The following is a 14,575-nucleotide window of genomic DNA, read 5'->3' as shown; positions in this document are numbered from 1 at the left end:
TCCAGACGACTGTAAAGGTAAGACCACAGCTGGCAGCAGACAATACCCTAATGACCCACAATGCAGTTCACTGAACCAGGAAGTGCCTATTAAACCAGCGAAGGCACCTCGGGAGTAGCAAATATCACCCATCACTGTCACCTGGCATGATATTGAGGTCTACTGGCTGATTGGTATGGTTCATCTGTCACAATGGAGACACTTGCAAGTGCACGTGGTAAATGTGCTCTTTTAATCACAAGATTTTAGTAAGAAGGAAAAAGAAACTTAGAGATTAGCAAATTTAAGAACAATAAGCATAAATCATCCACTCAACCAAACGATATACACTCAATGGGCACTTTATTAGGCACACCAAGTGCCCCATTTTGCCATGAGAACTTTTTTAATTCTTCTTCAGATACTTGGTCCATACTGGCACGATGGTATATATATGCAAACAACTGCTGCAGATTAGTCAGCTGAACATCCATAATGTGAATCTCCTGTTCCACCACATCCCAGAGGTGCTCTATTGGATTTAAATGTGGTGAATGTGGAGGCCAATTGAGTACATTTTTATGTTCAAGAAACCAGTTTGAGATCATTTAATCTTTGTGACATGGCACACTACCTTGCTGCAAGCAGCCAACAGAGGATACTGCCGGTAAACTGTGAATGGACAGAGTCAGTAGCAATACTTAGATAGGCTGTGGCTTTAAACAGTGTATAGTTAGCGCCAAAACAAGGCAGTATGGATTCATGACAAATCTGATGCCAAATTCTGATCCTGTTTCATTTTCATAGAAGAAATTGAATTTTGGTGAACCCGTGTGAATTATAGCTTCAGTTTCCTGTTGTCAGCTGACAGGAATGGCACCCAGTGTTGGTTTTTGCTGCTGTAGCCCATCTACTTCAAGGGTGAATGTGTTGCGCATTCAGAGATACTGAATGTGTGGTTGTAATTATGGTTATTTGAGTTCCTACTGCTTTCCTATCAGCTATAAGCAGTCTGATTAAGATAAGATAAGATAAGCCGCTGAATTGATTTTTTCTTTTTCAGAACATTCTTTATAAACCCAGAGATGATTGTGCAGAAAAATCTCAGTAGATCAGCAGTTTCATACTCAGTCCAGCCTGTCTGGTATCACCAACCATGCCATGTTCAAAGTCACTTAAATCATCTTTCTTCCCCCTTTCTTGCTCGGTTTGAACTTTAGCTACAGTAGTCATGTTGGCTTTGTCTTCATGCCTAAATGCATCAAGTTGCTGTCATTTGATGAGCTATTTAGATATTAGCATTAACAAGCAGTTAAACAGGTGTACATACCGAAGTGGGTTGTGATAAATTCTTTTAGCAGTTTGCTAACAAAACCTTGCTCAATACACATGGTCCTGATCTGGGATGCATTGCCTTGGAATATGCACAGCTGTGGTTTGTCATTATTGGTGCCCAGAGAACACATCTTAATGATGATCCCGTCACGTTTACAATAGCACCTATAAGGCAGCACCACATTTGTGCTTGTTTGTTAAATGCCTTGTCAGCTAAACGTGATGAATGATTAGTGTATTTTAAGTGGTCCCCTGACACCTAACTTTAACAAGTTAATTACTGGTCTAAAACAATGACCTCACGATTGAAATTCCCTTCAGCTTCAGCTGTACATTGCTAATAGCTAGTTAGGCAGTCATGAGACGCTAGAATTATAATTGACATGCTAAATATTGCATAGCTGTGTATATACTGTGAACATGTTAACATTCTGGCATTAGCAAAGAACTTGCCTTGAATTCCACGGCTAAAGACTCTTGTTATGATATACAACAGATGCTGTTTGAAATGATTAGCCACTTTAATTAAAATGCCACAGATTTCATCTACAAGTTTTTTTCCCTCTCACTGAAACAATGAGTGCTTGCTCTATTCACAATTTCTATTCAGCTTGAAGTGACTGACTGAAAAGGCGCACAAATATTTCTGACAGACAGTTCGTGATAAAAGGGAAACTAACTGCCTGTGAATAAAACATACAGGTAATTCAACTGGGAGGCTTTTCAGAGAGGGATTTTCTTTTTGTACAATTATACGAAGAATGGCCTTCCGCACTAAATCCAGGGACTTTGCTATGCTATACAAAACAATCTAAAGAGCAGATGCTGCTTTGACAAGGGGTGGCCAATTTTCTTCTATTACTGCAGTCTGCAATTTTTCTTGTATTGTTAGATTTGTGAGCATCGTACATCTTGACCAACCTTGTATTATCCTCTTAGTGTATAACTGACACATGGTGTCCTCTGTTCTCCTACATCAATGGAAAATAAGTTTTATCTGTTCTTATTAAAATAACATCATTAGCTAAATGAGGTTTTTATTCCACAGGTATTGTGCAATGTCTGTCTTTAGGTCCAGATAGAGTTTTGATGCGTACTGAAGGACTTTTATTGGAAAGTCAGTTGCAGAAACAAGAGAGAAATAGCAGAAAGCAAAGGATGTAAACTGGAAATGCCGTTGGTTGTGATCAAATATCAGATTTTGGTATTTTAATTTATGAATTTTAAACTGCTGGTGCCAGGAGAAAACTTTAAGAATGCAGAAATATGTGCCGTTATGTGAAAAGGTTTCACGGGACTCTCTGCATTACTGTAAAAAACTAAGGACAACCCAATAATCCAAGAGCTTGTAGAACCAGAAATATCTTGAAGTAATCATTTTCTGTCTGATTTTATCAGTCTTTCACTTTGTTGTGGAGGAACTCTGGTCCACTATTCTTTATAGCACTGCTTCGGTTCATTAAGGTTTGCAGACGTGTTTATGCACTGTTCTGTAAGGTCCACACACAGTATTTCAGTCAGGTTGATCTCTGGACGGATCCATTGCAACATCTTGATTCATTTCTTTTTCAGCTATTCTCTTGTAGGTCTGCTGTTGGGATTATTGCCCTGTTGCAGTACCAAGTTTTAGACAGACAGCCTCACATTTGATTCCAGAATAAGAATATTTTGGCATACAGTGTAGTTCATGGTCAACTCAATGACAGCAAAGTGCCCATGTCCTGTGGCTGCAAAACAAACCCAAATCATTACCACTTTGATATCATATGTTTAAAGTGCATTGTTTCAGAGGTCTGTAGTAGTAAGGAACCTAGCTTACTTACCCACCTAATTCCTATGGAAGAAGTACATGTGTACTTGTATAACAGGATTGGCCACTTGTGTAAATAAATCTACATATCTGAGTTCACAGCAGTTTTTTTTAAGCTAATTTTGTCAACTTTGCTACAGTTTTTGCTATTAAGTTAAACAATTACTTTATTGCACTGCAAGGTGGCAACTGCTTTCATTTTGTTATAACTGAATTCAGTGTTGTACACAAACACTCATAATGGAAATTTGATCTTGTAAAAGCAAATGTTAGGGCTGTGTTATTGCTAGTGCTATGGACTCCTAGAATTGTAGCGTAAAATTAAAACCTAACCTTAACAGTCTAGCCTAGCTAGCTGCCAGATTATCTCATTATAGGTTGTCCATCCAGATCATTTCATAGCATATATTATCCCCATGTTTGTTTGTCTAAAGGATGCAAGGTTTTCTTTATCTTATTGTTCCACTAAGTTCTTTTCATTTGTAAATTTGGTGTAGGTTCAAACAAAAAGGTGATTTTGTTTTCTTTTAGCAAAGACGTTTGTGTATGCGAGGTGCGAGGAAGAAGTCCCTAACAGTGGCTGGTTAGAAAAAATGTAACACATACTCTTAAGAGTGATCACTGAAAAGATGATGCAAGACTGTACCTCATACTCATACTCTACGATCCTCTCCACATCTGCTGTGGTGTTAGACAGGTACTCTGGACATTCATAAAACTCATGTTCCATAGTGTGGATTGAGTGACAGCTAGAAAGAAGAAAAAGTAGAATGTTAAAGATCATTAAAATATGTGCTGGTTATCTCTTTGCTTCATGGCAGTTTATTTCAGTTTAGTCAGATCATTAAATAGACAGACGTTGTTCAAATCCATGTAGCGATATTGCAGACACCACACAAAGGCTGTATAATTTCATATAAAGGACAGCTATGTTGCCAGCTATTGTAAGTTATTATTTTATATCACATTTCTTAATAATGATTCTCATTTCACCACAAAACTCCAAACAAGCAATTTGGTAATCAACTATTGCCCTCATAAAGCCATGACCTCTGCAAAATTGTCACAATGTAACAGCCTCTCTGTAATCACTGACCACGACTAGCATATTCGTAGTTTTATGGGACAAAGTGATTTCATTTGTTGCCAAGCCAAGCCCTGTAAACAGCCACAGAATGGATGTAGCATCAAAATGCCTGCTCTATCAGCCCATTGGCTTTTAATCGCCCAGCAAAAGGTCCCATTACAGAAAATGGATGTAGCACACCGAAGCAATTATTACATGCGGGTTTGGCTCTGCATAATGATATCAGAGTACTTAGCGTTCCAGGGGGTTTCCAAACCATGATACGGCTGCTTAATAGCTACTAGGAAATGAAAGAAAACGGCGTTGAAACCTCCGGTAAGCTTCAGATTCATTTGGGCCAGGAAGAGTATAATTCCCTAGTTGTGGTTAAAAACATTTAGAGGAAGGATCTCCATCCTGTGTAACATTAACACTCATTTACCTTTACGTAAATGCTTGCCCTCACCTGTCAGACAGCAGGAAGGGACAAATGTCAGGGACTGGTGGGGTAGCAGGCCGAAGCTTGGCCAGTGCCATAATATGTTCAAAGGTGATGTCTGTTTGCGTGCACACATCGACCACACACACGTCCTGCGGCGAGCTGGTGCCGTTTTGTACGACAGCCGCCGCGGCTCTGGTGGGGGTACGTCGGAGAACCTGGACAACGATAGGGTCTCGCCTGATGGCCTCCACCACTGCTTCATCATGTTCGACCTTGGCCAAACCATTTACCTGGGGGAAAACAGAAAGCAAATAGTTTCAGGAAGTGAGTCTTGCAATGTGTCACTGTGAGAAAGCAAAGGAAACAAGCCTTGTATTTAAGATCCCAGTGTTTTTTTGTTAATCCAGGATGCATCTGACAGCCATCCACGCTCTTTTCAGGAGCAACTGGTTCCACATTCACACCTGGAAATCTCAGTACAGCTATAACTCTCCACAGTTAAGCACTAATAGCTTCCAATGAAGCAACTACCACATCAGTTAAGTGCTTTTATAAAGGGCACTTTGCCTGTAATTCTTGATGCAGAGAGCACCTTACATATAGCACTCTCCTGTTTTGTTTTGTTTTTTAACAATGCAGCACACTTTTCCCAGCAGGTTCAAACATTTTAACTGTTGACCAGTTATTCAAAAATGTGCTAACCTTTCAGCTGGTAGTAAATCCACAGAGACTGTACTAGAAAATACAGAGAATGCTGTTGAGAATACTCCCTAAGCATGCTTTAATGAGCAGTTTTGCCTCATGTTCTTCTGCAAATCAGTCTAACTCAGATGCATTATTTACTCTGAATCCCAACCATTAGGCCCATCAGATGCAGATGCAGAATAATAATAATGATTTAGGGAAATGAGCAAAGTGGAGTGAGTAGACTTCACCCCACTGGGAGCACCAGTTTTAGCAAGTAGCACTTACTTAAATCGCAAGATCAGAAAATGTTGAGCCACAGGAGAGGCAACTGAGAACAGATATGCTGGTAAAAATTCATTACCAAAGTGTCGTGATTCCTACCCTATGGGTGGACATGTTTGTGCTTTAACTTGGAGTGTAAACAGTGTAAAGATCTCCTTTAAAGATAAACCAAAGCATGAACCAGTTTGTGGGTCTGGAGAATTGTTATAACCCCGAATAAATGAAACACAGAAACAACGTATGGTCCTCCAGTTGATCCAGTCAAGTTGCTACAGTTTCTGTATATTCTTATGTACCTATTTCTTTAATGAGCTCAATGTCACCTTAACACTTTTACTGAATTGACCTACAGAATTTTGACCTGTGCTGACATTTAGCATTGGTCAAGCAACCGACCCTTTGGGAAGTGCTCATTAGCAGCAAAGTCTGTGTTTTGTACAACTGGTTTTTGCTATTATGTTGCACTCATATGTGACATTTGTTGCCGTTTTTAGGACTAATACAAGTTCATCATTACACACCAAATCCTGGCAACTACACCTTTGAAATCAAAACCTGTAACTGAAATGTCCCGGTTTACTCTGTTTATGCTCATCCTAAAGAATGTGTCGAGAAAGTTTCATCACATATTTAAGTTGTAATGAGGTCCAGATGGGCACATTAATCTCCAATCAGTAGGAATGCTCTGTAAGGCCGAAACTGTTTGTTCGGGTACACCTGCCGGCGTGTTTACCTGCTGTTGTTCCTCTATTCAACCTGACTATTGAGGAGGTAAATGGGCGAGATTAATAGCCAGCAGATGTGACAAAGACCGGGGATAATGACTCAGAACGTGTAGGTTTTACGTGCATGTGTGTTTGTCTGCAAGTGTTTGTGAATCGCGCATTTTGAAGATCATATGCATTAAATCTATGGCTTTTGGGATAATTAAGCCACAAATGAGGAGATAAAGAGATGCAGACAAGTTCGAAAAATGTTTTAAAGCTTTGAGACAATTAAGATGTGGACTGTGGAGACATTTTCTGAGTCACAAAGTAAATGTATGTATTTCTTTTTCTTGCGTATTTGCAGCTCCCTGCTGTTGATGCGTTTTTAACTTGTGAATTTCATTAAGTCACAGCATCTACCTTTCTATCTGTATGTGTGTGGGGGTGTGAATAAGCATATATGGGAGCAGTGCATCCATAAGCACTAGGTGTATTAAGACATATATAGGCGTGCAGATTCCATCAATATGAAGCAGTAATTCCATTTTGATGACAAGATCCCTTTCTCATTACTGAAGCATGCTCCTGTGACCAAGGTGACAAAGAGACAATATTACAGCATTGCATCATCTATATGACCCGCAGAAGCTCCAAGAGGGTGTTAAAAATAGCATCAGTTCAAGGGGGCCCATGGGGACAGCTGTAATGAACCAACAATCTAAGCAGAGCCTTCATATACTTCTGAAGTTAAAGGTTATCATTGCCAATAAAAAGCGTTCCCAGTAGACTTAAACTAAAGCTTCTTTTCTGTCCAAACATTCTTCCCGAAAGGTCGAGGTCCAAAGCGGTCTGCTACACCTGGAGTGGAATGAATTTTGTATACTGTAGTTCATGTGTGTGTTTCTTTAGGTGTTCAGCGAGCGCAGTCTGGGCAATAAGTCGATCAGTAAGTCGAATAAGTATCAAAAGCCTACTGTTTGACCGTTTTATAGTTGTACTTAAGGTTTACCATTTTCCAAACTTCATTTTATGAATAGAAAAAATAAAGTTTCAAAACTTAAAATTGAATTAAAATAAAATATCAAGATATCTGTATATCTAATTTCTAATATAATATCTAAATTATTTATCTCAAGGGAGCTTAACAGTGCCAAACAAATTCTATAGAGTAGCAGATGCTGCTACTGCTGCTAATTCTGCAATAGTTAGGTAATTAGTAAGATATCTTTAATATGTACTTTTTATATAAAGTATGCTTGAAATTATCTGTTGTCTGTAGCTATAACAAACTGATGTCTTAACACATTACAGCATCAATACAGATTTTTGAGTAATTGTAATTAGTAAAGAAAATGTAGCTTAGCTTATCTTTAGCTAGTGCTGTTTTCCCAGATAAGTTGGACCAGCAGATACGTCTCGCTATCAATGGGTCCCCTTTTGTCTCCAGAACTGTCTTAATTCTTGATGACATAGATTCAGCAAAGTGCAAGAAACCAATTGAGCTTTGTGACATGGCATATGGTCCTGCTAAAAGCAGTCATCAGGAGAGCTACACTTTGACCTCAAAGGAATGGACCTGGTTAGCAACAATACTAAGGTATGGTGTGGTGCCTAAAAATACGTCTAGTTGGTACTAAGGGGTCTAAAGTGTACCAAGAAAATATCCGCCACATCATTACACCACCAGTAGCAGCCTGAAATGCCCATAAAAGGCAAGATGAATCCATGCTTTAATGTTGTTTACACTAAATTCTGATGCTAACATCCAAATCAAGAATCATCAGAACAGGCAACATTTTTCTATTTTCTGTTTTTGTCCAAGTTTCCTGTTTTTAGCTGATAAGGGTGGCACCCAATGTGGAGTTCTGCTGGTTTAGGCGTAGGCATGATGATCTTCTGTGTGGTTATTTAAATAACTGTTGCCTCCCCATCAGCTGAAAGTAGTCTGGCCATTCTTCTCTAACACCAACAAGGCATTTTCTCCCTTCCTGTCTTCCTTCAATCACCCACAATCAGTCACGGCACATGGCCCGAGCCTGGTTTTGCTGTAAGTTTCTTCTTTTTAAAAGGAAGTTTTTCCTTCCCGCTGTCACCAAGTGCTTGCTCATTTGGGGTTTTTCTCTCATGTTATTGTAGTTTTTACCTTACATTATAAAGTGCCTTTTCAGTTGTTATGATTTGATGCTAATTAACAAAAACTGAATTGAATTGAATATCAATGTTATCCTAGACTTACGTTAGTCCAAGTAAGCTGTCCCTTTCTTTGTCAAGTCTGAAATGTTAAAATTTGCTTTGATATTTTACTTTAATGACTAGAAAGAATTTGGTACTATCAAGCCTCACTTCCAAGCTCTCTGTAATATTTTGCTGCCTTTGATGCAGGCATTTCACACACCATTGCCTATAAAGGGTTACTAGTGGACCATGATGAAGAAATGATTGTTATATATCTTGAGAGCGGGCTGAAAGTAGCACAGCATCTGGCCTAAAGCATTTAATATTCTCTATATGTCTGGTCACCCTTTAAATGTGTCAAAAGGTTTTATCAGTTAGCCACTAAGATGGTTAAATGTTGTTTCCTCTTTTGAAATCCAATAGGAGAGATAAGAAAAGCCAAGCGATAACAGCAAGTGTTTCTATGGGTGAGCTTGGGTCTAGCTGTACTTTTGAATGGTTGTGTTTGCTGCACAGAGATAAGATGGAAAGCACTCAGCCTCACAGCTAAATCTGACAGATATGGTGTCATTGTGAGCAAATGGAAGCCAACACACAGAGAAGACATGCACACACACAATTCCAGCATTACATTAGCTCCAGACAGACTTTAAACAGCACTACGATATGGCTGCTGCAACCTCGTTTGACTGAATAATACCAGCATCTTCTACTGAATAAGTTCACAATGGGCCACGAAACAATAAGCTCCTGAACAGAACCCCCCTCCATTTATTCAACCCTGACCTCATCTGCCCCTGAAGAGATGCAAGCTCAACACCAGCAGTATTTTCTTTTTCTTTCTTTTCTTTTCTTTTCTTTTGTTTTTTTGATCAGATCATGATCGCAATTTTTGTGAACCTAAGCTGAATACATGCAAGACTGCTTTTACATTCATGGAAATTGTCATATTGTGATGAATAAGGAAACGCAGGTGGTGTGCCCTGGTAATCTGCCAAATCTCATTTCTCTTTCTTCTTTTGTTGTATTGAGATGATTCGAGAGGGCCCACTGTCAAATGTCTCATTTCAATAATAAAAGTCAATAATAAAACACATGCAATATCTCCTAGTGCTGCAGAAGCAAAGAAGCTCATGGTTTCATACATTTGAGTGACAGGCTGTTCAACTGGTGAGCTATATGCTCGGCCAACTGAATAAGATGTGATGCATGTATGACAAGCAACCAGGGAAAACTAGGAGAACAAATCTGAGTGGGATTAAATAAAGCTTTATTTGAATCAGCCTTTCTAAAGCCTTGATTTATATTATCATCTAAAGGTTTACATTATATAGACTTGTTTCGCAAAGCCTCAGATACATAGATTGGCTACATCCATTTTTTATAAACAACCTTAGACCACTTACTGGTTTTGCTATTTTAATCTGTTGAAATCAGATGTTACAAGCGCATTTTACTGAGAAACTCGGCATCCCTGCACGCTCGTACAGCTTTTCAGTCAAGTCCACTGCTTATGCACCCTAACCCTTTTAATCCAATTTTATTTATGTAGGGCCAAATCAAAACGACAGTAACCTCAAAGCACTTTATATTTTGAAGACCAACAATCTGGGGATGAACTGTCACTTGTGGGAAAGTAGGATGGAAAAAACCCATTTAAACAGGAAGAAACGTCTGTCAGAACCAGGCTCGGAAGGGGCAGCCATTTGCTGCAACTGGTTGGGATTGAATGGTTAATGAATTGAAAAAGAAATTCCTTGCTGTATTAAATAAGATCTCGTTCAAGAAGAGTTTACTAAGCACATGGAGCTTTTTCCAGTCAAGCCACATCCATCTTTTATATACAGTCTATGGTTAGTTATCCCTGTAAAGCCTGAACCATGAAATAATTGCCTGTAAATTCAAATTTTGGGAAGCTGGTATCTTTACTTTAATTTCCATTAAAATTGCAATCATAATTAATCATGGTAGCAATGCATGTGTCTGTATGCATACATCGGATTTTTCAGGAATAGAAAAATTCACATAAATAATGTAGAGGACTCAAAAATGTATGTATGAGATATGATACACTTGGAGGTTTAGCCTGGAAGTGAACCTGTTAACAGTTAACTGCATTTAGCTGTAGAATTTGTAAACTGCTTCAGGTTTTAATTTGGTTAAACTAGAACACAATTCTTACAATGATTAATATCAGTTTAAAAATGGAGATTATGATTTGCTGTTCACGATTCTCCTTGACAGACATGGTTAATACAACACTGCTTTCTTGCCTGACTATAAGACATACTATCTTCTCTCAAATTCAAAACCAATCGCAAGCGATCTTTTGTTGATCAAGTGATCTTCAGTATTTTCAAAGCGTGAGTGCCTTTTTATGTGATATGAAAAACCAAGCAGTTGAGCTTTAAATGGTCAAGTTTAGTTTCCTTGAAACTTTTAAAGTGCCCTGAAGTAAGAAAAGAAAAAACACAGCATGCAAAAGCTGCCACTTTAAAGCCATTAGAGAATCTGTATAGCTTTTAGACGTGACAGAGCGGCTTAAGTTCAAATGCACCCCGGTCACAGCCAACTTCAAGCCGAGTGCGATGACTCTCTGAAGTAGATGAGTTTTACTGCGATTATTTTTAACCTATTTTTAATTAGAGAATATTGTCTGAGCACGTAGCTCTTTTGTTAGCAAAATAAATGTAAGAGAGGAAGTCCCTGTGCGTTTGTGTGTCTGTCCTTCACCATGCACTGTTCATGCAATCTACTTCACACTTGGTAAGTGTGCTGGCGAGGGTGAAGGCGTTTGGATGAGTGGTCCTCATATTTTGGCTCCAAGGTATTTTCTGTTTCTCTGTCACAGCAGGAATTTTTTCAGTGATCTTAGCCTTTGTCGTCAGGTAATGAAAGCAGGCTCACACTTTCTCACTGAGTGACTGCAGAGTGCGTTAAAGTCAAACTTATCACCCAACTATCACCTGTTCCACCATCTTTATTATCATTAATTCAGTCTAAGCAACTAACAAAAGGAAACTTTATGTTTGATTGTTTAGAAATGGCAAGCACGCTTTTAATGGCTTACTCCTACCAACTCAAGCCAATTGTTTTGGCTTGTGACCAACTGTAGCAGCTGGGGATGCGCTCAAGGGCACCTTAACATGCTTATAGTCACCTTAATAGCTGTCCATGGAGAGATGAATGTGTATTGTTGCACTGATCCAAACCAGAAACAATTCAGGTTTGAAACATTTAGAGCATGGCCTTTTTTCAGAAGGAGAAGCTCAGGATAAATCAGATTCTTTAAAAAAAACTTTATTTACTTTGTTTATTGTCCCGGTGCTTTTTTTTTTTTTTTTTTTTTTTTAGATGGGCTTGTTCATCTTTTCCAATCAGAAACTGTTCACTATGCATTGTACCGCTCTGCTGTTTTACATTTCTGTATCACACCAATTAATCAAAGTGACAAGGTATTTAATGAGAGGCAATTAGAGTGTTAACCAAAATGCAAATCAGACGGGGAGGCAGACCGGGAAGGGGGCGGGCGGCATTTTGTGTGTGTGTGTGTGTGATAAGCTAAGAGTTCACTAAATGCTTTTATTAGGACCCTTACTTGTCGAACTGAGTCAAGCAATTCCCACTTGGACTTGTCTGCACCTGCGATCGCATCCGTGTCCTGTGAGTGTGCGTTCAAGTTGTTACAAGTGTCCTTCAGTGATTTTTTTTTCTATGTTGGCTCCTGCATAACAGGCGAAAACAACCAATTAGTTCTGCTCGAGGAAGATGGCATGACAACATGAAAAACAGATTAAAAAGCTGCTGTGGGGACGGATGTTAAGTAGCTCGCTCAGGTCACTCCCTTCCACATCACAGTGCCTGTGCGCTGAAGATTAGACTGTGTTTCCTCAAGGAAACACTCTTCACAATGCTGGCTTGTTGCTGCTGGAGCTTAGCCTCACGGGGAGCAAATGGTGGAAATGTTGCTACAGCGGAGTGTCCTTTAAATGGTCTCGCAGAAACTACAGAAGTTGGCGTTTTCCGTGTGTCTCTGTTTAATGATAATCGCTGAAAGTAACAGGCTGTTTTTTTGTCCTTCAACTACTTATCCTGCACTGAAAACCCTTCAACGTGGGTCATGGTCACCTCTCAAGTGTGCTTAAACAAGATGTCGTTTTCTGCTCTGAAGATATGCTGTCATGTTTGTTTGGACAGTTAAAAGACAGTTTCTTATTTTTCCTTTTCCGTTCCAAGTTTTTTTTCTTTTTTAAATGCATTGATTAGCATTTTTAAACATTAAGAAGCCAGTAAGGATCAAAACTCAGCACGTATCTGAGTTTGTAGACTTCACAAACTGTGGTAATATTTATTTTGTGAAACACTATACAATCTAGGAATCCTTCAACCATATCTTGATGACTTAACCCTTGGTTACAATCTGTTGTGGACACTGGCAAGGACAACTGGAGACATGAAGGATGTTGTAGTTAATCCTGGTGTATATCTGCTACCTGGGGCACTTGCACAGTTGTAAGGGTATAATGTAAAGTCTCTGCAGACAAGTCTGCACACTCAGAAAAACTGATGGGCACAGGGATGTCTGCACAGACCTTCCCTCTCACAAATTTACATCACTTGGAGCCATGTGGATCTTAGTGCGCTTGGAAAGTGTTGGTAATGGCTTGCAGGTGTAGCCTGGCTAGCTCAGTCGACAGAGCGTAAGACTCTTAATCTCCGGGTTGTGGGTTCGATCCCCACGTTGGGCGAAGCTGTTTTAAGTACAGAAGATAGAGTTTGGTCCATCTTTCCCTTGTAATCTCAAAAAAACCATTTAGTTCACTGCTGCGAATTCTTTACGTAACTTTGTCAGAGATTCTCCAAAGTATTATTTTTCTGATGGTTTTGTTTTTGCATTTCCACCTTCTCTTGACAGGATCTTTTTCTGCTCTAAAGTCTGCTCCAATAAGATTGGTTAATTCAGCTCAGTTGACAAACAGAAACCAAGAATCTTAAGCTACATCCAAACTGGAAGCATTTCACAGTGATGTGGTGACCATAGGAAGTGAATGACATTCTGCGAAGCGTAATTTAAGGTTCCTTAAATGTGTCCGCTCGCGTATACATTTTCATTTGGCCATTGAGCAGAGTGGGGTTTTCACCAAGTACACCTCCCATATGCATCTGCTGAATGCTGATTGGTTGATAAATGGCCAAGTATAGGACAAGGAGCATGAGTGGAGTTCACTGGGAACGGGGAGAAGCATCAAAACAAACAGTAAATAAATATGGCACAAAAAGCAGAGACATGAGCTGCAGTCTACACTTTTCTTAGTTTTTTCTGTAGCAAAAATTCTGTCTCCCTCCCTTCAACGCCAGCTGATCATGGCTGCCCCTCCCTGAGCCTGGTTCTGCTGGAGGTTTCTTCCTGTTAAAAGGGAGTTTTTCCTTCCCACTGTCGCTAAGTGCTTGCTCATAGGGGGTCATATGATTGGAGTTTTCTCTGTAGGTAGAGTGCTCTTCCTGCTGAGCAGACAAATTAGGCTTTAAGGCAACTACAGGCAAAAAAGCGCAGGCAACAGGAAGTGGGCGGGGCTTAAGATAAACTTTTCTCTACTTCCAGGTGATCGACTGACGTGACTACCAATGATTGTGAAGAATAGCATATGACCTTGTAGTAAACACATTAGAAGGTTACCTTGGCAACTGAAACATAGACTGTCCGCAAGCGACAAGCCGTCAACTTCAAAGAGAAGAGGAAATCGCTTCCAGTGTGTTAGTAGCTTTATCCTCGCATACAGATTTTACATATACAGATACATTTTGAAGGATAGGGTGTTACCTTTTTCAAATATGCATCTCATCAGTGCACGCTAAATTAGTTTTTTAAGGGTGTTGAATACCTTTGTGATTTACTGTCATTTAGAGAGGATTTCAAGTTTAATGCTGCTCACAAAAAAACAAAAAAAAAAAAACAAAAAAAAATAACAGGGTCACAAATCTGTCAACATGAGCATCAGCGCACATCTTTTTACAGCCCCACTGTCACGAATAGCACTTGAACACTGATGAGCAGCTATGGAGGATGAATATAAAGAAATAGTTCAGAAAAT

At 39.4% G+C, this 14,575-nt stretch overlaps 1 protein-coding gene across 1 annotated transcript in view; it reads right to left on the bottom strand.

Moving 5' to 3' along the window:
• Positions 1-14,575, bottom strand: part of pdzrn4 (PDZ domain containing ring finger 4) — a 44,374-nt gene that overhangs the window by 12,503 nt on the left and 17,296 nt on the right. Inside the window, exons 2-3 of the mRNA XM_040035813.1 lie at positions 4,657-4,922; positions 3,771-3,873 (exon numbers count right to left, since the gene is read on the bottom strand). Coding sequence (XP_039891747.1) covers positions 3,771-3,873; positions 4,657-4,922 — 369 coding nt within the window. The remainder of the gene's footprint in view (positions 1-3,770; positions 3,874-4,656; positions 4,923-14,575) is intronic.

Source organism: Simochromis diagramma, unplaced genomic scaffold, assembly GCF_900408965.1.
Source record: "Simochromis diagramma unplaced genomic scaffold, fSimDia1.1 OVJJ01000816.1, whole genome shotgun sequence".
In the NCBI taxonomy this organism is placed as follows: Eukaryota; Metazoa; Chordata; class Actinopteri; order Cichliformes; family Cichlidae; genus Simochromis; species Simochromis diagramma.
Note: the sequence above shows the minus strand (reverse complement) of the source record. Positions and strands in the feature narration are given on the sequence as shown.